The sequence below is a fragment of the Ahaetulla prasina genome, chromosome 6 (genome assembly GCF_028640845.1).
Source record: "Ahaetulla prasina isolate Xishuangbanna chromosome 6, ASM2864084v1, whole genome shotgun sequence".
NCBI classification, from domain to species: domain Eukaryota; kingdom Metazoa; phylum Chordata; class Lepidosauria; order Squamata; family Colubridae; genus Ahaetulla; species Ahaetulla prasina.
The window spans coordinates 77,251,323-77,276,894 of record NC_080544.1 but is presented as its reverse complement, the minus strand read 5'-3'; the positions used below and the strand labels follow the sequence as shown (position 1 = coordinate 77,276,894).

General features: G+C 36.5%; 2 protein-coding genes across 2 annotated transcripts in view; one reads left to right on the top strand and one right to left on the bottom strand.

Moving 5' to 3' along the window:
- COL4A4 (collagen type IV alpha 4 chain) overlaps positions 1-5,020 on the top strand; it is a 72,960-nt gene extending 67,940 nt beyond the window's left edge. Inside the window, exons 45-48 of the mRNA XM_058188153.1 lie at positions 100-216; positions 711-899; positions 2,273-2,559; positions 4,732-5,020. Of these exons, the coding sequence (XP_058044136.1) occupies positions 100-216; positions 711-899; positions 2,273-2,559; positions 4,732-4,995 (857 nt within the window). The 3' untranslated portion in view covers positions 4,996-5,020. The remainder of the gene's footprint in view (positions 1-99; positions 217-710; positions 900-2,272; positions 2,560-4,731) is intronic.
- Positions 5,021-8,740: 3,720 nt separating this feature from the next.
- RHBDD1 (rhomboid domain containing 1) overlaps positions 8,741-25,572 on the bottom strand; it is a 31,864-nt gene continuing 15,032 nt past the window's right edge. Inside the window, exons 7-8 of the mRNA XM_058188811.1 lie at positions 24,708-24,827; positions 8,741-10,519 (exon numbers count right to left, since the gene is read on the bottom strand). Of these exons, the coding sequence (XP_058044794.1) occupies positions 10,398-10,519; positions 24,708-24,827 (242 nt within the window). The 3' untranslated portion in view covers positions 8,741-10,397. The remainder of the gene's footprint in view (positions 10,520-24,707; positions 24,828-25,572) is intronic.

The following is a 25,572-nucleotide window of genomic DNA, read 5'->3' as shown; positions in this document are numbered from 1 at the left end:
ACAGGAGTCTGGTGCTTGCTCTAGAGACAGAAAAGGGGATAGGTACGTATGCATAGTGTGGAATTATATTTATTCTCAAATAAATGTGATGTATTTTAGGAAATAAAGGAGAAGGAGGTTCATTAGGTGAGCAAGGGCTAGAAGGCTTGCTCGGACCACCAGGACCTCATGGTGATCAAGGTGACATGGGAGAAGAAGGAAACACAGGGCCACAAGGTTCTACTCAATTTTATTTGCTCTGCTTTTAGAAGTATATTTATTTTGCAAATGGATAATGTTTAGATAATAAATATTGGCGATTGTGATTTTTTTTTACTTGGAAATATTGAACCTGCATCCTGATGTTTCTGTCCCGTATGAACAGAATCTGAGTTCTCTACATTTTTGAGGTCAAAAGTCTGAATACATTTGAGAAAATTGCCATTTTACTGCCCGTGATAGATGAGAGAGAGAGAGAGAGAGAGAGAGAGAGAGAGAGAGAGAGAGAGAGAGAGAGAGAATGAATAGATAATAGATAGATAGATGATAGATAGATAGATAGATGATAGATAGATAGATACCGTAGATAGAAAGAAATAGATTTCAAGTCTTAGAATAAAGACTCCTCACCCATTCTCAAACAAATTCTAGAAAAGTATTTTTTTTTTAAAAAAAATAGACCCAACTTTTAAGTAGGTTCTTACTTGTCTATCTTTTCTCCATTCCTTAAGGTCTTCCAGGCCAAACTGGGATTCCAGGGCCACCAGGATCAGCATCCGAATGGAGTAGTGGGTTCCTGCTTGTTTTGCATAGTCAGTCAGAAACAGAACCATTTTGCCCTGTGGGAATGACAAGACTGTGGACTGGATACAGCCTGCTGTATTTTGAAGGGCAGGAGAAAGCCCATAATCAAGACCTTGGTGAGCATTATAATATCCTTACTTCTAAAAAATGTAATATTTTACCCTTTTATTGCAAATTGTATTATATCTAATAAGACTTTTTCTTATAAGCCATAGCTACCTGAATCCAAATCTATGCTGTTCTACTATCTGCTGTTATAGGATAGGGACTATTTTCTATTTTGTGAGGTACCGTTTTGTTTCATGCAATAGTTATTTTCTTTGGTTCCCTACTTGAACTTTCATTATCAAGTTGCCTCTGCTGAAGGTGGAATGCCCAAAGGGTTGCATCTTTGGGTTTTTTTGCAATAATTTTATATGCCTGATCACATCTACATTAGAGTTTTAGGCATGATTTTGGAGAGCATGTTACAATCCTGATGGTACTACAAACATTTTAAAATGAGCTAAGTTTCTTGTGGCATTTTAGTTTATATAAAGTATAGAATTGTCTAAGTGTTTTACTATGGATAAGTGCCACTATTTCCATTTTTTAAAAAGAAAAGGATAAATAACAAAATTTACTGTACATAATCAAAATTACAGGATTGGTTATAGTAACATCCTTGTTTTCTCAAAATACTGGAGGTGCAACTTGTATCCTATTAGCTGAATTTTATACATCAGAAATCAAAACTTGTATGGTGGTTTGTTGAGCAAAACCTGGTTTGGTCAACAAACCATATGGTCTGTGCCATATGTTGGTTCATTTAGCTCAGAAATATTTACACAACTGGGACTGTTTCATCAGGGATTCAAGCAAGACTCTTATCGAACGTTTAAAACTGACATTTGACATTTATTTTCTCCAAATGGACTATATCATTATGAAAATATTTAATCTTTATTCTAAAATTCCTATGATAATAAAACTGTTTACATACAGTAGTGCTTAAAAATTCAGACTCTACAGTAAGCAAAGAAAAAAAATCGCCTGATTTGTTTATTCTGGGATACGTTAGCTTTTTGTTTAGAAATTCTGTAAATGCATCAAAAATCCTTATCACTTATTGATTTTGTACAACTAAAGTAAGATAAGGAATAAATGGGCTGGGAAGTGGCTCACCAGGCTAATGCAGCCTGTTATTAACACACAGCTGCCTGCAATTACAATTACTGCAGGCTCGAGTCCCACCAGGCCCAAGGTTGACTCAGCCTTCCATCCTTTATAAGGTAGGTAAAATGAGGACCCAGATTGTTGGGGGGCCAATAAGTTGACTTTGTATATAAATATACAAATAGGATGAGACTATTGCCTTACACAATGTAAGCCGCCCTGAGTCTTTGGAGAAGGGCGGGATATAAATTCAAATTAAAAAAAAAAATGTACTCTTGCAATTGTTAATATTGCTAATATTTGGATCGGTAATTAAATCTCAATTGTGTTCTAGGTCTGGCTGGATCCTGTCTTCCTGTGTTTAGCACAATGCCTTTTACCTACTGCAATGTCAATCAAGTCTGCTACTATGCAAGTCGAAATGATAAAACTTACTGGCTTTCAAGTGCAGCTCCTTTGCCCATGATGCCTCTCTCAGATGAAGAAATAGAGCACTATATTAGTAGATGTGTAGTATGTGAAGCTCCTGCCCAAGCTGTTGCAGTTCATAGTCAAGATCAATCCATTCCTTCTTGTCCACCAAACTGGAGAAGTCTTTGGATAGGTTACTCATTCTTAATGGTAAGGCTGAATACTAGCATGATCTAATTAGCACTAGCACTTAAGTCTTATATACCAATTCATAGTGCTTTACAGCAGAGGTGGATTTCAGCAGGTTCTGACCAGTTCTGGAGAACCAGTAGCGGATATTTTGAGTAGTTCGGGGAACCGATAGTAAAAATTCTGACTGGCCCCACCTTCATCTATTCTCTGCCTCCCGAGTCCCAGCTGATCGGGAGGAAATGGAGATTTTGCAGTAACCTTTCCCCATTACACCCACCAAGCCATGCCCACCAAGCCATGCCACGCCTACCATGCCACACCCACAGAACCGTTAGTGAAAAAAATTTGAAACCTGTACTGCTTTACAGCCCTCTCTAACTAATTTACAGAGTCAGCATATTGCCTCCAACAATCTAGGGTCCTCATTTTACTGGCCTCAGAAGGATGGAAGGCTGAGCCAACCTTGAGCTAGTCAGAATCAAACTCCTGGTAGTCAGCAAAGTTAGCTGCAATATTGCAATATTGCATTCTAACCACTGTGCCACCATTTAGGCTCCAACTTGGAATATTGTCATTAAAAAAAACAGTATGAATTCCTATAATACTGACCTGATAACTGCAGTTTTCATTTGTTCATTAACAGAAGTTTCTCACTTTCAGAGTACTCTTAAAATCATCAGAGTTACTTTATAGCTGGATCCTATCTGATAAATATATGACTATTAAATCTGAAGTAAACCATAAAGCAGTTTAAACCAAAGATGCTTTTCAGAAAGCAATTGGATTTTCTTGGGGATTTTTTCTTGAAAATGTTTTGCTTCTCATCCAAGAAAATTTTACAGTTCAGAACTGAAGAAGCTTCTTGGATAAGAAGCAAAATGTTTTCAAAAGAAAAAGCCAAAAAAGTCCAGTTGCCTTTCGAAAAGCACCTTTTGGACAACCATGACCTGGATGATTGAGAATTTCCATAGATATAAAGCAATCTTTTATCCTACATTAATTCAAAAATAAGAATTTAATAATTTACCTCGATATTTCTCCTATAAAATATTGTTGCGATAAAAGTGTAATAAACTTGATTCTTATTTTTTAGAAATAAATTTAAAGCAGACAATTTTTTTCCAATGAAAAGTCCCCAATATATTATTTAATTATACATTTCATTAATATAGGAACTGCTTTCTCTCCCCTAGATTTATTTTACATTTGGATTTCATTGTTTGGGGTGATAATAGTTTTATAGGTAGTGCTTGCTTAATGACTAGAATTGGGAGGGGTAAGCAATATGGTTGTTCAGCGAAACATCACATGACTATGACAGACATTTCTTCACTTCTGCCATGATCGTTAAGTGAATCACCTGCAGTTAAGTGAAACATCATATGACTGCAACTTGTGATTTTACTGCTGGGTTCTCCATTGATTCTGCTTGTCGGAAGCTGGCTACGAAACGTGCGAAGGGCAATCATGACCACGTGATGCTGCAACGATTGTGCCTGCTGGTTGTTATGTGCACAAATCTTGATCATGTGATCACAAGTACCCTGCAATAGTTGTAAAACGCAAGGAGAGGATACAATATTATCTTTTCAATGCCGTCATTACTTTAAAAAGTTGCTAAAGAGGGCAGTTGTTAAGTCAGGACTATCTATATTTTATAAGAATGTAAAAATTCCAATATCGTTTATTAGTAAGTTTTCCAGTCTACCGTAATCAGTTATAGTTCAATTATAATGAGATCAATGTACCGAAATATCTAAGATACTTACAAAACACGTAGCAGCAGCAATGATTAGAACCAATGGGTTTTCTCTAGAAACAGCTATTTGGGGTTTTTTTCCCCTCTGTTCACTCACAACAATGCATTGTTTTACTATGAGCTGCTTGATATTGTATACAGAATGTTGAACCTCCTATATGGCATTTGGTTAGAAGTGCATGCTAATCAGAAGTACTACTGCTACATTTCCACTGGCTCCAGTCCAAATTAGGATTCCATTCAGGACAGGTACTAAGAATAAATGGGAAAGGTCAAAAGAGCCCAATACGTATTAAACATCAGTGCTTCAAGCCTGAATTAAACATATAACTGTAGCTTCAGAGTGCAATGTGATTAGAAATCCAGAAAAGCAGTTATTCCCGAGTACGTATGATTGAATGGCATAGGTGATCTCTTTTTTCTTTTTTCAGCATACAGGATCTGGTGACCAAGGAGGCGGGCAATCTCTCACATCACCTGGAAGCTGCCTGGAGGACTTCCGATCAGCACCCTTTATTGAATGCCAGGGTCAACAAGGAACATGTCACTTTTTTATTAATGAATACAGTTTCTGGCTAGCTACAGTGAACAATGAGACACAGTTTGTATCATCCCCTGTCTCGGGGACTATCAAAGATCAACAAGAACAACGCCGAAATATCGGCAGATGTCAAGTTTGCATGAAATATGCCTAGTGGATATTGAACATTCTTGAACAGAAATAAACCTATTTTTTCTCATCTTGGTGCTCTGTGTCAGCATTACATTTACAAACTGACATAGGAATTGTGAGTTAAATGACACCCAGGAAGTAAAGAACTGCAAAAATCAACTGCAGTAGATGAGAGATGACTACCAATTTTGTAGGGTTTTTTTTTTTGCTTTTACTCATTCGTAATTTTATTTAGGTTTGGGGAATCCAAGTGATACCATCAATAGACGTATGATGTTTTCCTACTTTAGATTTGTTTTTCCAGACACAAAGACAGAAAACTTTGTACTAGAAATTCCACTTCACCTAAAATATTTTTTTCTACAGCAGTGAGCAGGCAGAGACAAAAGTATATATTTTGTCTTTTCAGTATCCTAGAGATACATCTCTGTATCTAGTCTATTTGAGTCTGCAAATATACCAGTGATAAATTGTCTACTTTGTTTAAGGACACGTTTATCAAATTTTGCACTTTTAAGGAACACTGGAAATGTAATACTGCAATACAGGTAATTCTTTACTCATCAACATTTGTTTAGCGACCATTCAAAGTTACAATGGCATTAAAATATTTATTTATTTAATTAATTAATTAATTAGATTTTTATACCGCCCTTCTCCCGAAGGACTCAGGGCGGTTGACAGCCATATAAAACCATAATAATAAATATAATAAAACAATAATTAAAAAACCTATCAAATACGGCCCTATATAAAATACATATAAAACAATAAAACCAATTGAATTAAAACCCCAATAACAAGAATTAAAATTCTAAAATCCTATGCCAGTCCTGCTTGATGAAATAAATATGTCTTCAGCTCATGGCGGAAAGTCCGAAGGTCGGGAAGTTGATGGAGTCCCGGGGGGAGTTCGTTCCAGAGGGTAGGAGCCCCCACAGAAAAGGCCCTTCCCCTGGGGGTCGCCAGCCAGCATTGCTTGGCTGATGGCACCCTGAGGAATCCCTCCCTGTGAGAGCGCAAGGGACGGTGGGAGGCAAACGGCGGCAGAAGGCGGTCCCATAAATATCCCGGTCCTAAGCCATGGAGCGCTTTAAAGGTGATAACCAATACCTTGAAGTGCACCCGATAGACCACAGGCAGCCAGTGCAGCTTGCGCAGGAGTGGTGTTACATGGGAGCCGCGAGCGGCTCCCTCTATCACCCGCGCAGCTGCATTCTGGACCAACTGGAGCCTTCGGGTGCTCTTCAAGGGGAGCCCCATGTAGAAAGCATTGCAATAGTCCAAGCGAGACATGAAATAAAGTGACTTACGACTGATTTTCACACTTATGACCATAATCAATGGTCATGTGATCAAAATTTGGGCACTTGATAAGTGCCCAAATCTATTTATATTCATCTGATCACCATTTTTTAAGCTTCCCGGCTGACTTCCAACAAGAAAAGTCAATGGGAGGATTCAGATTTGCTTAACAACTACATGACTCACTTAATAACTGTGGCAAAAAAAATCATGAAAGGGGGCGCAACTTAATGTCTTGCTTAGCAATGGAAATTTTGGTCTCAAAGATGGTTGTAAATCAAGGATATAGTCAGTATTCATTATCTTAGAAATTATTTGTGTCTGGCTTGGACAAAACCAAACCAAAGTTTTGCAAAATGTGGCAATGAGTTTGTTCAGACACAAAAATTTGTTGTTCTCACCTTTTTCATTTCATTATTTTAAAAAATGGAGGTAGACATTGATTTGTGAGTAGCTCTAAAGCAAAGTTAAAAGCTACATTCTGATAACAAAGTATCATATGATTAATTCAATTGTACTTTTCTATAGTTGTTTTTGAATTCCGCAAAGTATTTTAATTTTAGTTTTAAGTATCTTAAGTAAAACTAGCAGTCAATTCAAGACTCTCTCAGTATCAGGACTACTGATAAAAGCAGGACCTTTTCTGAAAAATAACATTTTCATTTTAGAGGCCACACAGTTACATGTCCAAAAATGTAAGCTCTCCTGGTCAATTTGTATTTTTCAATGGAACTGAACAGAAGCTGTTCACTTTACAACACAAAACATAATATTAATTCCTTCTGCAGACTTAGTCTACATACTATTCAAGGCAGGTGTGGAGGTTAAGACATTCTTTCCAGTTCATAATTTATGACAGCTATTCAGTGGAAACACCAGCTTCCAATGTTTCCTGTAACTAATTTAGAATCTTCCTGTTCCTTTTCTGGATTCCACCCTACCCCCACTTCTACATAACTCTTCTATCCCAGAGCTCCAACCAATAGGGTTCTGGAAAAAGCAAGTGATATATTTCTTTTAAAAACACAAATCCTATAGATTTCCCATTTATCTAGAAAGGGAAAGCAGGAACACTGAATAAACAATTTGCTAAAATATGTGACATGGTGCCCAAAGCTATTATGCAAGTGGGGTATACACACACACATACACACACACACATACATACATACTGTGGCATCTCACATTTCTGTATATATGAAGCATGGTTCAGAAGACTAAATGCCACAAAAAGACATAAAATTTACCGTCCTTTTATTCAGAAAGCAGAAACATTTAAATACTCAATTCTTTACTTTTTAGCTACATTGAAAAATTTCTGACTTCTGTATTACAAGTCCATGTAATACAGAATGGACTTAATCATATTAATCTCAATTGATAATATATCCACTTTTTTATTAAATGCATTAACATATTACTGATTAACAGTAAGCTAATCAAGTCATAGAACTTTCATATGACATTTTATGACATTATTCAATCCATAAATAGAATATTGCAATATCAAGAGGGTTTTTTTTAATCCTGGGAATAAATCTTTTCCTAACAGTCACTTTGGAGAGGTTGGAAGGGACGGAGGAATAAATTCCTGAACTTTATTTTGCGGAACAGTAGCAATACAAGGACATGAAAGAAACTTTTATCTCGCAACAAATGTAAACAAAAAATAATAATCCTGCATATTGTTTTCATGCAAAATGGAATCACCCTGGATGTTTGTGTATTTTTGACAATTTATTCTAGCCTTATACATTAATTGTCATGAGAAATGTGCAGTTCCCAGGTAACTTCAACAATCAGTGCATTGGCAGTTACTGAAGAACTATCTTCTACTTTAAATACAAAGTATTTCATGGCTGTTTTATAGTTTAACTTCAAACTGAAAATTTAACAATACTCAATATTGAACTGGGTATGCCTAGTTTAACAAAAAGAAGGACTAGGGGAGACATGATAGCTGTGTTCCAATATCTCAGGGGCTGCCACAAAGAAGAGGGAGTCGGGCTGTTCTCCAAAGCACCTGAGGGTAGAACAAGAAGCAATGCGTGGAAACTGATCAAAGAAAGAAGCAACTTAGAACTAAGGAGAAATTTCCTGACAGTTAGAACAATTAATAAGTGGAACGACTTGCCTTCAGAAGTTGTGAATGCTCCAACACTGGAAATTTTTAAGAAAATGTTGGATAACCATCTGACTGAGATGGTGTAGGGTTTCCTGCCTGGGCAGGGGGTTGGACTAGAAGGCCTCCAAGGTCCCTTCCAACTCTGATGTTATGTTATGTTATGTTAATATACTTCCTATTTTATACTTAAAATTGATTAAAATTCCTTTTTAATTAGGATTCAAGGATTTTTAAATAATTGTATTGCTTTTAAAATAATACAGTTTGAGTTTTTAACATTTATTTTAAAACAATTTTTGTCTAATGTTAAAATCTAGAAACACAATGGACACTGGGAAACATTGTTTTATTTTTTTATTTATTTATATTTATTTATTTGTCAAACATGTATAAGATTATAGATACAAGTATAGATGTGATTATGAATACAGGATAAGGATACAATAAATGGGGACAGTAGGACAGGGACGGCAGGCATGTTGGTGCGCTTATGTACGCCCCTTACAGACGTGATAGGAATGGGATGAGGTCAATAGTAGAGAGTCTAAGGTTAAAGTTATGGGGGTTTGGGGAAGTAACCAGAGTCAGGTAGTGCATTCCAGGCATTGACCACTGTTGCTGAAGTCATATTCCTTTCTGCAATCGAGTTTGGAGCAGTTTACCTTAAGTTTGTTTCTATTGTGTGCTCCTGTATTATTGCGGTTGAAGCTGAAGTAGTCATTGACAGGTAGGATGTTGTAGCAGATAATTTTGTGTACTTTCAAATCTCATTCCTTCCCTGTAGGATGGTCCTCCATGAGCCTGCCTTAATGAGTCCAAAGCTCACTGCCCAAAAGTATGGCCTCTGTGCATATCTTTGAAGCATATTGTGGAAGAGCCATGATCAATTCTGATTCCTGTTCTGAAGCTCAAAATCAGCATTAGATCATCTGTCTTGGTTTAGATAGTAAATAACCAAGTTGCAACAACAGAGCTCATAGGTGGTTCATTAACAAACTATGGAGACAGCAGTACTATGAACATTGAAAATATTATAAAAATGCAAAAAATATTCAAGAAAATTAAAATATGATTTTTAATATACACTTTATTGGGGAAGGCACTGAGTGATCTCAAGTAGAAAATATGACAATGGTTTAAGAAAAAATACTTGATATAAACTGAAATGTGAAGTGTGGAGAGGTTTTTTTTATCAGAACAAGTTAAATCACAAATCATAATGTCTGATGATAAATATTATATGGCATATTTTTATGGCTATGGCAGAACTCCCAATTTGCTCCTTCCCCCGCTCCCCTTCCACAAAATATTAGTTTTTCAATTTTGGGAAGGCCATGATGAATATTCCAGGGAAAGGGAGTAAGATATGAGATGGACATCAGAATAATTTATATTTACAAACTCGTAATAACTAAAAATGTAGTAAGCTATCCTGTTGCTGTTTCTTATAAAATAAATTTAATAAGATTTAATCGGCTGCACCCAAATTAATCAATGTGAATTCCAAAATCTACTTCAAATGAGACTGAAGGAAGAATTCAAAGTTTTCAAACTTTGGTTTCTTTAACATAATAAAAAAATACAAATACATCTTCTTGTATACAAAAATAATTAGTTAGCTACAATTAATAGCTACAACATATTCATGATACGCAGTTACTTTCTCATCCATATTAAAAATTGTAGGATGGTGGTGTCATATTCTAAATGTGCAACTTGTAGAAAAACATTTCCATAGTAAATCATTCTTCAATTTCAGTAATTTCTGGAGATCATAAAAATGCTGTATTCATGGGTCATGAATTTCAGCAACCTGACCAAATCTATGTTTAATTTTAATTTTTATTCTGTAAACTTTTATTCAACTTATTCACTCACAGATAGCTTCAAATAGCCTCCATGAAATATATTTTATGAAATAGAAATGGCTTAAATGAACAATATTCACCATGTTTTGACAGCTATGAAGAGCCCTTTATATATGTACTTTAAGACTACTGCCACCTCTCAAATCTATTAAGTCTCTGCCTTCTGAGTTCCTCAGCTGATAGTTCTTCTGGTGAAAGCCAGAAGCCATATGGCCTCCTTTCGTTGGTGTAATGTCTTGTATTGCTGCCTGTAAGACCAAACAAACAAACAAACAAAAAACAAACGTCAAAAGACAAATTTAATATACATGCTTCTAACACGGTATCAAGCCCATATTTATTTCTATAGTTAATATATTAAACTGAGAAGTACCTGGGTTTTATCACTTGAAATGAAATATGGGTATCTAACTCTTTTAGAATTCTAAGGTAATATTCCTTTAACAATATGATCTACACTGATTTGAAACTTTCAATCCTTGGATATAATCCAAAATTTACACACATAGTGAAACATCTACACACAGTGCTTTTCTTCTGTATTCAGAAGCCCAAATGGGAATTTTGTTCTCAGGAATAATATTTTTCAATTATTTTAAGGCATTTCCATAAGAAACAATGAAACTGGGTTTTTTTGTCATAAAAATTCATTTTTGTTTGTTATTTTGAAAAAAGAAATCAATAGAAATCGCTAACTAAATTACAATATAGCAATAGCATTTAGATTTATATACCACTTCACAGTGCTTTACAGCCCTCTCTAAGCAGTTTACAGAATCAGCATATTGCCCCCAACAATCTGGGTCCTCATTTTACCAATGTCGGAAGGATGGAAGGCTGAGTCAACCTTGAGCCAGTGGAAATCAAACTGCTGAACTGTTGGCAGCTGGCAGTCAGCAGAAGTAACCTGCAGTACTGCATTCTAACCACTGCACATGGCTATATGTCATAGTTAGCACAATTCAATAACAAGCCTCCCAAAAAAAGTATAAAGAATTTGCAGGGAAGATAAAGCTGCTCAATTATTGTAGTTAATAATTGTAAAAACAGTTCTATATAGGAACAATCCATACAGTAGGATTAAATATTGTGTTTTTACTTGGAATATGATAGCTTTATAAAGGGCCATTTGAGTTTTTTGGAAGGTATAACTAACTAATTAAAAGACTTAACAACGAAGCTAAACTATTTCTTTCAATAGCAAATTCTGGGGATAAAACAGCAGTGAGAATTGCTATCATTATACACTCTACTCTAAGCACTTCTAAATTCTAGGATTTGGAAGTCAAATGCATAAGAACACTAGGTTGGGAAAGACTGAATTATATACTTCTCTAGCCTCCCCAGTACTATTGGAAATGGAGTGCTACACAATAACTAACCTGCAATCCTTTTCTGAAACACTATAAATGCTAACAACACCACCATAGCACTTTCTTAAAGGTTCTGGCTTTAATGTTCCCAGACTAGGCTTCAATGCAACCAGTCTCAAACTGAACACAATATGCAAGTGAATTCACTTTCTTTCTGGTGTCAGAGGCCTTAAAAAATACAGAAGGTCAAAGTAAAATCTTCTTCCTTTGGGTCTTTCTTCCTTCGAGAACAAGAAATCAATGCTTCCTGATTGTTTATATTGTCTTTGTTTTCATTATATAAAGACCCCTTTCAAAACTGGTATTATCCAGGATAAATTAAACTGCAACCCTCAACAGTTTCATCCAGCACACTGATAAAAGGTGTACTTTGTAGCAGTGTACTGGCCTTTGATGATTGGTACAAAGTATTCTGTCTTAATGGCAATAATTCTGACCATATTGTGGAAGCAAAAATGGAGAACATATTAAGGTAGACCCATATGGCACTCATCACTAGTAATTCTCTCAGAACCACTCTCATTTTTTTTCAAGAGAATGAAACTGTGCTTCTGGGTAAATAAATAAATAAATAAATAACTAGCATACATTTAGTATGTAGGAAACATTTTTATAGCTTTTAAACAAATTAACAGTTACTGTTCCAGTAAATTAGGAATTCTATCTCGCGTCCTGCTTCACCTCTTCCAGCAGATGTCTCCAGAGGTTCACAGGCAGCACATTAGAGAAAGTAGGCCAAACCCCAGTCAACAAAACATTCCGCATAGTAAGCAGAATTAGGGCTATTTTGAAACAGATGGGGTCTACGGAAGCTGTAACTCTATTATAGACTTGTTTATTGTCTGCCTTATTTGAAGCCCAGGGATTATTTGCAAGTATCTAGCATTTTCTATGTCACTCTGGATTTCATCTAATGCAGAATAGAGTGAAAAGGATGAATACACACATAGGCAGACACACAGAGAGACACTTTTTATACTAATCCACCATTGAATTCACAATTTAAACATGCTATTATGTGGTTTATGCAGCAAAGGATTTTTCTGGAAAGATCAGCAATGTAACAAACATCCTAACTCTGATTCATAATAGGATTTAGTCAGCTTGAAAAAACACAGAAACATACTTTTAACTTTGCAATCTGGAAATGAAATATATTTATAAATGATTGACATTTAAATTAAGAATTTTAAAATAAATTGATGGCTTAAAATGATATGCTGGGTATTCTCAAAAATGGTATGGTATGGTACGGTATTTCTAGAAAGGTCTTCCCAATCTGTGGTTCTTTAGATGTTAGGCTAAAAATCCATAGAATATAAGGTTGGGATGGGAAAAGTAGTCAAAAAATATCTGAAAGGCACTCAGATTATTGTACAGCTACAATATATATCCACCGTTATTAAATTATTAATTATTAAATTAAATTATTAAATTACAGTTGCTCTAACAGCTGTAGTCATGAAAACCTTTGAAAGGCTAGTGCTGTCCCACTTGAAAACCATCATGGCCCTGCTGTTAGACCCCTTACAATTTGCATACCGAGCAAACAGATCAACAGATGATGCTGTTAATATGGCTCTGCACTACATCCTATATCATCTTGAACCTCCAAAGACCTACACAAGGGTCCTCTTTGTAGACTTTAGTTCAGCATTCAACACCATCATTCCAGACACTCTTCTAACAAAGCTAAACCAGCTACAGGTACCTGAACACACTTGTAAGTGGATCATAAGCTTCCTAACAAACAGGAAGTAGCAGGTGAACCTAAGCAGAATCACATCAAATACCTGTACAATTAGCACAGGGTCCCCACAAGGCTGTGTGCTCTCCCCACTTCTCTTCTCTCTGTATACCAATGACTGCATTTCCAACGATCCATCTGTTAAACTACTGAAGTTCGCCGATGACACAACAGAGATTGGTCTCAGTCGAGACAATGATGAATCCGCATACAGACAGGAGGTTGAATGACTAGCCTTGTATGCAACCGGAACAATCTGGAACTGAATACACTCAAAGCCATAGAAATGGTGGTAGACTTTAGGAGAAACCCTTCCATACTTCCACCTCTAACAATACTTGACAACATAGTATCAACAGTAGAAACTTTCAAATTTCTGGGTTCTACCATATCACGAGATCTAAAATGGAGCTAACATTAAAAACGTCATCAAAAAAGCACAACAAAGAATGTTCTTTCTGCACCAACTCAGAAAGCTCAAACTGCCCAAGGAGCTGCTGATCCAGTTCTACAGAGGAATTATTGAGTCTGTCATTTGCACCTCTATAACTGTCTGGTTTGGTTCTACAATCCAACAAGACAGACACAGACTTCAGAGGATAATTAGAACTGCAGAAAAAAACAATGGCTACCAACCTGTCTTCCATTGAGGACCTGTATACTGCACAAGTCAAAAAGAGGACTGTGAAAATATTTACAGACCCCTCACATCCTGGACATAAATTATTTCAACTTCTACCCTCAAAACGACGCTATAGGGCACTGCACACCAGAACAACTAAACACAAGAACAGTTTTTTTTACAAACGCCATCACTCTACTAAACAAATAATTTCCTCAACACTGTCAAACTATTTACTAAGTCTGCACTATTAATCTTCTCATCGTTTCCATCACCCATCTCCTTCCACTTATGACTGTATGACTGTAACTTAGTTGCTTGTATCCTTACGATTTATATTGTTATTGTTTCCTGATTGCTTATTTGTAACTATGATTATCATTAAGTGTTGTACCTTATGATTCTTGATGAAATATCTTTTCTTTTACGTACACTGAGAGCATATACACCAAGACAAATTCCTTGGCCAATAAAAAATTCTATTCTATTCTATTCTATTCTATTCTATTCTATTCTATTCTATTCTATTCTATTCTATTCTATTCTATTCTATTCTATTCTATTCTATTCGAATGAGTATTTGAAAAAATGAAATATTTTTCAGCTCAAAATGTACAAAACTTTTTCCATTGTAAAGACAGTAACAAAATAACAAATGTATTAAAAATACAGTATATATGCATGTCCACATTTTGATGCAATCTGGATAGGAATTAATAGGATAGGAATTAATTATCAACTGCAAACCATACTATTCGCCTCATGAATTTTCCTCATTTCTTCTAATTGCTATTTATGTACCACCTCAAGCATGTATAAACAAGGCATTACGAACTCTAGCTGACCAAATCATGGAGGCTGAAGTCAAATGAAGTCAAATGAAGGGCCTCTGGTGGCTCATCAGGCTAATGCAGCCTGTTATTAACAGCAACTGCCTGCAATATTGCAGGTTCAAGTCCCACCAGGCCCAAGGTTGACTCAGCCTTCCATCCTTTATAAGGTAGGTAAAATGAGGACCCAGATTGTTGGGGGGCAATAAGTTGACTTTGTATATAGTATACAATTGGATGAAGACTATTGCCTGACATAGTGTAAGCCGCCCTGAGTCTTCGGAGAAGGGCGGGATATAAATGCAAAAAAAAAAAAAAAAAAAAAATACCCTGATTCACTGGCCATTATTTTGGGAGATCTAAACAAAGCAAACTTAAGTAAAGAGCTACCAAAATACTTTTAGCATGTCAATTGTCCCACTAGAGGCAATAATACGTTAGACCACTGCTACACAACACTAAAAGATGCTTATCGGTCTTTACCACGTGCAGCTGTAGGACACTCATTGATCATTGCATGATTCACCTTGTACCTGCTTACAGGCAAAGACTTAAAACCACAAAATCAACAATTAAATCAGTGAAGATCTGGACGGAGGAGTCAAAATTAAAGTTGCAGGCATGCTTTGACTACACTGATTGGAACATTTTTGAAGATACCTCTGCAGACCTGGATGAACTCACAGTTACTGTAACATCATATGTCAGCTTCTGTGAAGACCTATGTGTACCGACAAAAACAGTAACAATAAACCTTGGTTCACACCTAAACTTAAGCAGCTACGTCATTCCAAAGAGGAAGCCTACAGGAAAGGTGATAAAATGCTGTACAATCAGGCCAGAAATGTACTGACAAGGGAGATCAGAGCAGCAAGAAGAAGCTACTCTGAAAAGCTAAAGAATCAGTTTTCAGCAAATGAACCAGCAAACATGTGGAAAACTCTTAAAAATATCACCGGCTATGGCAAACCTCCCTCCCAGGCTGAAGGAAATCAACAACTGGCAGATGACCTGAACGTGTTTTACTGCAGATTTGAAAGGAAACTACAGCCACCTATCTCCATAACCAGCATCTCAGACACACCAACAACAGCCAAGCCTCCTACAACTGACCCCATTCCATTGGGTTCACAACCCTTAGTGATCACAGAAAAGGAAGTGCAGGACCTATTTCACAGACAAAAGCCAGGAAAAGCTCCAGGCCCAGACAAGATAACTCCTTCTTGCTTAAAAGTCTGTGCTGACCAATTGGCCCCCATCTTCACCCATCTCTTCAATAAATCACAAGAGATGTGCTATGTTCCTTCTTGCTTCACACGCTCTACTAAATGTTCTTTCTGCACCAACTCAGAAAGCTCAAACTGCCCAAGGAGATACTGATCCAGTTCTACAGAGGAATTATTGAGTCTGTCATTTGCACCTCTATAACTGTCTGGTTTGGTTCTACAATCCAACAAGACAGACACAGACTTCAGAGGATAATTAGAACTGCAGAAAAAAACAATGGCTACCAACCTGCCTTCCATTGAGGACCTGTATACTGTACGAATCAAGAAGAGGGCCGTGAAAATATTTACAGATCCCTCACATCCTGGACATAAACTGTTTCAACTCCTACCATCAAAACGACGCTATAGAGCATTGCACACCAGAACAACTAGACACAAGAACAGTTTTTTCCCGAAGGCCATCACTCTGCTAAACCAATAATTCCTTCAACACTGTCAAACTATTTACTAAATCTACACTACTATTAATCTTCTCATTGTTTTCATCACCAATCTCTTTCCACTTATGACTGTATGACTGTAACTTTTTTGTTGCTATCATGAAGGGTTAAATTGCAACCTATGACCATCATTTGTGTTGTAAATGTTGTACCTTTGATGAAAGCATTTTTTTCCTTTTTCTTTTATGTACACTGAGAGCATATGCACCAAAGCAAATTTCTTGTGTGTCCAATCACACCTGGCCAATGAATTCTATTCTATTCTATTCTATTCTATTCTATTCTATTCTATTCTATTCTATTCTATTCTATTCGAATGAGTATTTGAAAAAATGAAATATTTTTCAGCTCAAAATGTACAAAACTTTTTCCATTGTAAAGACAGTAACAAAATAACAAATGTATTAAAAATACAGTATATATGCATGTCCACATTTTGATGCAATCTGGATAGGAATTAATAGAGGTGCCATTCACCGTAAGTTATAATCATCGAAGGAACAGAAGAAATGTGTCTTCTCTCTTCCATAAAGTAGGTTCAGAGGTCCCCAATTTGGATTTTCTAGAAGGCCACTGTCACTTGACTTTTTCCCCTGGACATTAGGGAAATTTGTGAACTTGTTATATGGTGCCTTGGTGTTTTACTTTGAATTGGAGTGTTTTAACTTTTTTTTTTTTTTTGTAAATTAGTGCTAACTACCAAGGGTTATTTATTTAAGATGGGTGGCCATATACAATTCTTAATAAATGAATACATTTAAAAAGGATTCTTCAATAGCAAGACCTAGCAATATTGAGACACACATAAGAGCAGTTATCTTAAGTCTTATGTCTGTCAGGTATACTGGAACAGCAATTTCCAAAATTTCTAGCCAGTGTAAGCAATATTGCTTTGAAATATTAGGAACTTGGGAGGCTGTTGGATTGTAAAAAAAATAGAGCAACTTTGTTCTTAAAGGAGAAACTGAACTGAGAAGAATAAAAGAAGCCAAACCACAGAAATATACCCTAGAAAATGCTTATATACAACAAAAGCATTTCTTTCTTTCTTTCTTTTTCCAATTAATGTATTTGCTTGGGCATATAATTCAAAATTATAATTTTAAATATTTGTTTTTATAATTTTGATAATTTTTGATCATTGGGCCTCAGCAGACTGTAGCAGCTGGATGACTTCATCTAAACTTGAAAATTAAGCAGAGTTGAGCATGGTTAGTATTTGGATGGTATTCCTTCCAAGGAATACCAGGGCTGCAGGCTAGATAGGGAAGTTGAAAAAAATAGCTTACAAAAAAGCAGTGGCAAATCACTTCTGTATTCCTGACAAAAGGTCTACAAAGTAAGCTTTGAAGTCAGCAGGGATCAAGTTCAACATGCATCACTTGTAACACCAAGACACTATTTCATTTGCCCAAATTCAGAAAGCTCATCTTCCTATAATAAAAAGAATACATGACCAATCACTCTTTTGGAAATGCCATTTGGATGCAAGTCAAAAGAAGCAAAAGGCAAAAGAAATGAAAAGATGCACATATGCAATGGCACTGGAGGAAACATGGCACAGAATACATTCAAACTACAGTACTGTAGTACAGTATATAGTCTTTAATGCAGTGGTGAAATCTGAACCAGTTTACTACCGGCTTTCTGGCTGTGCATGCGCAGGCATGCGCAGTGCGCACCATGCACCAAATGCTAGGTGCGCGCACAGTGCACGGCAAAAGGAGGCATGCGGTAAGTAGAACAGCATGTGGCGCGCGATCTTATTTTTACTTTTAAAAGCATTTTTTACAACTGCCGAAAGAGGTTGTAAGAAAATGCTTTTAAAAGTAAAGAAAAGCCTCTGATGATCACGCAGCTCAGCTGGGATCGTCAGAGCCTTTTAAAAGCATTTTGGGCGTGGGCATGGTGTGGCTTCGTGGGCGTGGCAGGGGAAGGAAACTGCAAAATCCCCAATCCCTCCCCACTCCTTGGGGAAGGATATTGCAAAATCTCCATTCCCACCCCATTCTGCGGCCAGCCAGAGGTGGTATTTGCCACTTCTCCAAACTACTCAAAATTTCTGCTATGGGTTCTCCAGAACCTGTCAGAACCTGCTGAATTTCTCCTCTGGACTGTTCTATAAATTTTTCTAAAAAGTATTTTTGGCATTGGGTGGGCACTTGTGCATAGATGTATCTCATCACATAATCTAATAGATGGTTATGACAACCATAATAAAAGATTTTCAGTGCCAATTCAAAATAAATTTCACATTTCTACTGGTTAATTAAAGATTTTACAGCTCAACACAGCAAGAAAACCTGACAGACTAGTTTGCTTTCAAGTGCTAGTGATCCCAAACACTGTGCTGTGAATAAGATTTATTCTAGCAATAAAAAGCAAACTTCCCAAAGTATTATCTGCACTCATAATACATATAAGGATGTATGAAAACTTTGTGTTACAAATTGGTTTGCCAAACACTTGGAAGGAAGAAACCAAAACGTATAGTAATATATTTACACTTTTAACTGAAAAATTAAATACTATTTAAAAATTTAGTTCTTATGTTTCTTATTCTAGATGTAGTAATATTAAAAATTATTTTAAAAAATCAAATGATGTTTTATGCTTTCTCATATTATATTTTAAACTTTTTTCACTAAAAAAGATTTTAAAACTTTTTTCACTAAAAGTTTTTTTTTTCCTCCGCAAGATGGCGCCAACGAAGACTGCCTCAGTGAAATGCTCTCGAATGATTTTATTTCTTTCTTTATTTCTAATTGTTCTCTGGACTCACAACAGATTTCCTACTCACGAGATCATCTACTAAGAATTAAGCAACATTTCTTTAAGAAGAAGCTTTCTGCGATCTCACCCACCGTTTTTACAAATGCGGATGAGACTGGAAGAACAAAGGAAGAGGCAATTTCCCCCCCCAGAGCCATGGATTATCAAAAAACCAAACGGTGGCGCAAACGGAAAAGAGGTAATCAGGCTGGAATCTTAAACAAATTAAAAAAGAAAGGAAATAAAACCCCTCTGCCTTCAATTTTCCTAACAAATGTACGTTCACTTGCAAATAAGATGTTTTGTTGTTTGTTGTAAAACTTTTTCAATAAAAAAAAAAAAGATGGATGAAATACTCCCCTTAAACAAATACTGTTCTGATTTTCGCAATTCAGCAGTCCTATGCTTCTCTGAAACCTGGTTAAATGAATCAATTGAAGATAGTAGCCTGCATATTCCAGGTTTTCAGATTATACGATCAGATAGAATTTCAGAAGCATCTGGTAAAATGAAGGGTGGAGGTTTATGCCTATATATTAATATCAGCTGGTGTCAAGATTTATCTGTAATTTACAAATTCTGTGACAATTTAGAGACTTTTAATTATCAACTGCAAACCATACTATTCGCCTCATGAATTTTCCTCATTTCTTCTAATTGCTATTTATGTACCACCTCAAGCATGTATAAACAAGGCATTACGAACTCTAGCTGACCAAATCATGGAGGCTGAAGTCAAATACCCTGATTCACTGGCCATTATTTTGGGAGATCTAAACAAAGCAAACTTAAGTAAAGAGCTACCAAAATACTTTTAGCATGTCAATTGTCCCACTAGAGGCAATAATACGTTAGACCACTGCTACACAACACTAAAAGATGCTTATCGGTCTTTACCACGTGCAGCTGTAGGACACTCATTGATCATTGCATGATTCACCTTGTACCTGCTTACAGGCAAAGACTTAAAACCACAAAATCAACAATTAAATCAGTGAAGATCTGGACGGAGGAGTCAAAATTAAAGTTGCAGGCATGCTTTGACTACACTGATTGGAACATTTTTGAAGATACCTCTGCAGACCTGGATGAACTCACAGTTACTGTAACATCATATGTCAGCTTCTGTGAAGACCTATGTGTACCGACAAAAACAGTAACAATAAACCTTGGTTCACACCTAAACTTAAGCAGCTACGTCATTCCAAAGAGGAAGCCTACAGGAAAGGTGATAAAATGCTGTACAATCAGGCCAGAAATGTACTGACAAGGAGATCAGAGCAGCAAAAAGAAGCTACTCTGAAAAGCTAAAGAATCAGTTTTCAGCAAATGAACCAGCAAACATGTGGAAAACTCTTAAAAATATCACCGGCTATGGCAAACCTCCCTCCCAGGCTGAAGGTAATCAACAACTGGCAGATGACCTGAATGAGTTTTACGGCAGGTTTGAAAGGAAACTACAGCCACCTATCTCCATAACCAGCATCTCAGACACACCAACAACAGCCAAGCCTCCTACAACTGACCCCATTCCATTGGGTTCACAACCCTTAGTGATCACAGAAAAGGAAGTGCAGGACCTATTTCACAGACAAAAGCCAGGAAAAGCTCCAGGCCCAGACAAGATAACTCCTTCTTGCTTAAAAGTCTGTGCTGACCAATTGGCCCCCATCTTCACCCATCTCTTCAATAAATCACAAGAGATGTGCTATGTTCCTTCTTGCTTCACACGCTCTACTAAATGTTCTTTCTGCACCAACTCAGAAAGCTCAAACTGCCCAAGGAGATACTGATCCAGTTCTACAGAGGAATTATTGAGTCTGTCATTTGCACCTCTATAACTGTCTGGTTTGGTTCTACAATCCAACAAGACAGACACAGACTTCAGAGGATAATTAGAACTGCAGAAAAAAACAATGGCTACCAACCTGCCTTCCATTGAGGACCTGTATACTGTACGAATCAAGAAGAGGGCCGTGAAAATATTTACAGATCCCTCACATCCTGGACATAAACTGTTTCAACTCCTACCATCAAAACGACGCTATAGAGCATTGCACACCAGAACAACTAGACACAAGAACAGTTTTTTCCCGAAGGCCATCACTCTGCTAAACCAATAATTCCTTCAACACTGTCAAACTATTTACTAAATCTACACTACTATTAATCTTCTCATTGTTTTCATCACCAATCTCTTTCCACTTATGACTGTATGACTGTAACTTTTTTGTTGCTATCATGAAGGGTTAAATTGCAACCTATGACCATCATTTGTGTTGTAAATGTTGTACCTTTGATGAAAGCATTTTTTTCCTTTTTCTTTTATGTACACTGAGAGCATATGCACCAAAGCAAATTTCTTGTGTGTCCAATCACACTTGGCCAATGAATTCTATTCTATTCTATTCTATTCTATTCTATTCTATTCTATTCTATTCTATTCTATTCTATTCTATTCTATTCTATTCTATTCTATTCTAAAGTTCCTGCATAACTGAGACTTTTTTCCTGTCTTATACATTTTATATTATGCGGTCAAAGGGATTACATAGTGTTTTGTTTTCCTTACTTGATTTTGCAAGATGTATCATGACAAAGAGATAAACATATTTTTGTTTTTAAATCTATTTTAATAATAGTTAATTATAACAATTATGACTCTGAATATCTACGAAAACAAAGTTTGACAAGGTGAAGAATGAGGTATGAAGTTTTATTCCTATCTAGTACAAAATTTCTAGAATGTAAGTAAAATATTTTGTTCTATTTACACATATAAACTCTTAGGCTTATGTCTCCACAGTTAGGGAGTTTAACATTCAGCTGTTTCTAGTTATTTGTTTGTACTGACTAGATACACCATAATTATGACATCTTTTTTCTTAGTGATCACAATACATATTATTAGTATCACAATTTTCTGACTTTTTGTGACAATTTTCTTGCGTGAAATAAACTTACACAGCTGTGGCTTTGTAAACAGTAGCCAATCATAAGTCACTGTATTTCCTGGGAACACAAACTAATGAGCATCCAGAGCTATTTAAAACCTTTATTGAACACAATGTAAGAGGCAGCATTTGGCACTTCCTGCATCCTGGCCAAGAACTTGGAGGATATGCACAAGTTTTAAATACTTGCATTCTATTAGGAGAAAAACTGAGCGAGTACAATCAGCTATTGAAATGGGAATGTCCTAAGTTATGCAGAAAATAAATGTTTTCAGTGGGATATATTAAAAAAAGGGGGTGAGGGTGGGGGCAGCTGACCCTTGAATTGATTTAAACAGCCACAAATGCTGTCCACATAACCTCTTGCCTTTACTATGCAAATTAAAACTTCCAGACACTTAAAATTGATGTGTTATTATTTCAGAGAGTCTGAGAGTAGTCATAGCACACAACTGCAGTTATAATCAAATCTTATACAAACAGCAAGTGTAGAGGAAAACAAGATTCCACTTTTCCTTCTGAATACAAAACCTCATCTATAGAAGCATAAAGAGTGTGCCTGTGTTGCTAGTGCTACATGGACAATATGAGTAACAACAGCTCTGTGTAGACATCTGCAAAGCACATGAACTATTAGGTGTGAAATGGATGGGCAGCGCAATAGCAGCAGCTTCTTGTCCAGATGTCAGGCAAACTACTATTGGAAAGTGATTTCTTGGATATTTTTCCAGGCCCCCATTTCAAGCTCCTTTTCCTCACTGCTCATACCACTATTATCATCTTCTACTCAACTCTGAACAAGGCAAAGATCTGTAACCAGAGTCTTGCTTCAGGTACCCATTTATCCATCTACATGCTGTATCTCAAATTGTTGTTTATTAAGCAGGAGGCACAGACATTAGCCAAATTTCCTCTTTTTAGATCTAAAAAAATGAAGTATATATTATTCCAAGATAAGAAATCAGTTAAAGAACTAGTAACTACGTTCAAGGCTGTTGAATTGTTCTGAAGTCCAGGCAGCAGTGGATGGTGCTGTCTCTCAGGTAATGCAGTCTTGACAGACTATATCAGCATTAGGACTAACAGATCTGGATTTCTATGTCTTTTTATTTATTTATTTATTTATTTGTAAAATTTATTGGCTACCCATCTTACCTTTCGTAACTTTGGGCGGCAGACAATCTAGAAAGATAAAAGCTATACCAAAATTTAAAAACATAAATAAAATACTATAAAGAGCCAAATGTTGTGGCCCAATTAAAAGATGGGGAGAGCAGGAAAAGGATGGGAGGAGGTAGGATCTGTTGTTAAATTATCAACCACTTCCACTGTGATACTCCCCCATTGGGGCCCCAAGCTAACTGGCAGAGGAAGATCTTTAGGCTCCTACAGAAGGATCAGGAAGGTTGGAGCTGACTTCACTCCCAGGGACAAGATGTTCCAAAGGGCAGGTGCAATGGCAAAGAAGACCCTTCTCTTGGATCCTGCTGGCTGGAATACCCAGGCCGATGGAGCCCGCAGCATGTCTCCGCTGCTGGCATGGGTGGAGTGGGCCAATACCATTGGGATGAGTTGGTCCCTCATAGCCTGGGCACACACCATGAAGGGCTTTAAAGGTAATTGCCAACACCTTGAACTGCACCCAGAAGCAGACTGGCAGCCAATGCAGCTCATGGAACAATGGTGTTACATGGGCCACTCTTGGGACCCCAAGAACTGCCTGTCCTGCAATTCTTTGCTGCTATTTGGTAAATGCCCCCTTAAGTAGGAACCAAGACTGTCTCCCATGATTGCCCCAGCCCCCATTTTCATGTGCACGCTGCTCCATGTCCACCCACTATGTGACCCACTATGTGCAAATTACCTAGACTCCTCCATAAGTGTACATCAGTGAGGCAGTAGGGCATGGTCAAATTTCCAGGTCTTAAGGTAGCTGCCTTGAAGGTGTATATGCCACTGAGGGAGAAACTGTGTTATTTTAGAATATATATAGTTTTTAAGCTCTGTGCAGATAACATTTCTTGTCCAAAGCTCTCAGTAAAGTCACTTCACTGGCTGCCCACTGGGTGGAATACATCACAGAAATAATTCAGACTAGATCCGAATCTATTTAATAGCTGCCCCATAGCCATAAAAAAAGAGTGGATCAAGTTTTCAGGGGTTCTTTGGTATTATTTTAATGACCTTTTGAATAAGGAGCAATAATAATAATAATAGCCTTTATTGTCATTGTACATCATGTATATAACGAAATTGAGCAATAAGAACTTGCATCCATGGAAATGGACAGTCTCAGTTTTAAGAGAAAAAGAAAAGTTATTTTTAAGTATGCTTCTCACCCTAAAAAGAGAAATGCATTTATTTTATAACGTGTCATTCTAACATGCCATTATAGCTATTCTGCCTTACCTCTTTCTCTCAAACTGTTACTTAATGCTCTTTCAAATTGTTCTTCCTCAGAGAGTCCACCAGTATATGTATCATAGTTGTTTGGTGGATAGGATGGATTACCTGTGTATCTAAAATTCCCTGTATAGAAAGAAATCACAGATATAAATGTTTAGCATAATCTTCTTTTAACAAAGCAAACTGTTATGATGATTAGGTATCACCAATTCCCAATCATCCATAGCACTATCATTTCAAAATGGAAACCACTACATCATTGCATAATAATGTCATTATTATAAATATTATAAAATTACATTTACATTAATGTAAAGTAACAAATGCAATAGGAATCATTTTCACCTGGTGTCTTCTTCACTGAAATCTATCAAGCTGATATTTCACTGTATAACACGTCAATATTCTATTCAGTTTTAGCCTCTTTTGCCTCATAAATATTATGAAAGAAATTTGAAGCACAGAATTATATATTAGTACCGGGCAACATAAACTGCATGTAAAATATGTGCCCTGTAATAAATAATAGTATCTTATGCTACAAAGTTTCACTTCTATATTGTAAAGCAGGCTTCTATGGTTGATATGATAACTGGATTATAATTCCCTCAGTCCCCAGACAGCACAAATGGAAGATAACTGATTAGGAATATTGTTAACCATCTTGTCTTGGATTAAAAAGCCATCACCCTTAAAGAAAAAAAACCCCACTATATGTGTCTATCCTCTCAAAAGTACAAAAACTACTATGGGCCTGACTGAGAATACAAAAACAGCTTTTCTGAAAACTGAGTCTCTGAATTGACATTCTCTTTGAATTGAGAATCTAATGTTATGCAGTATAAGATGCATTTGTGGAGCTCAATAA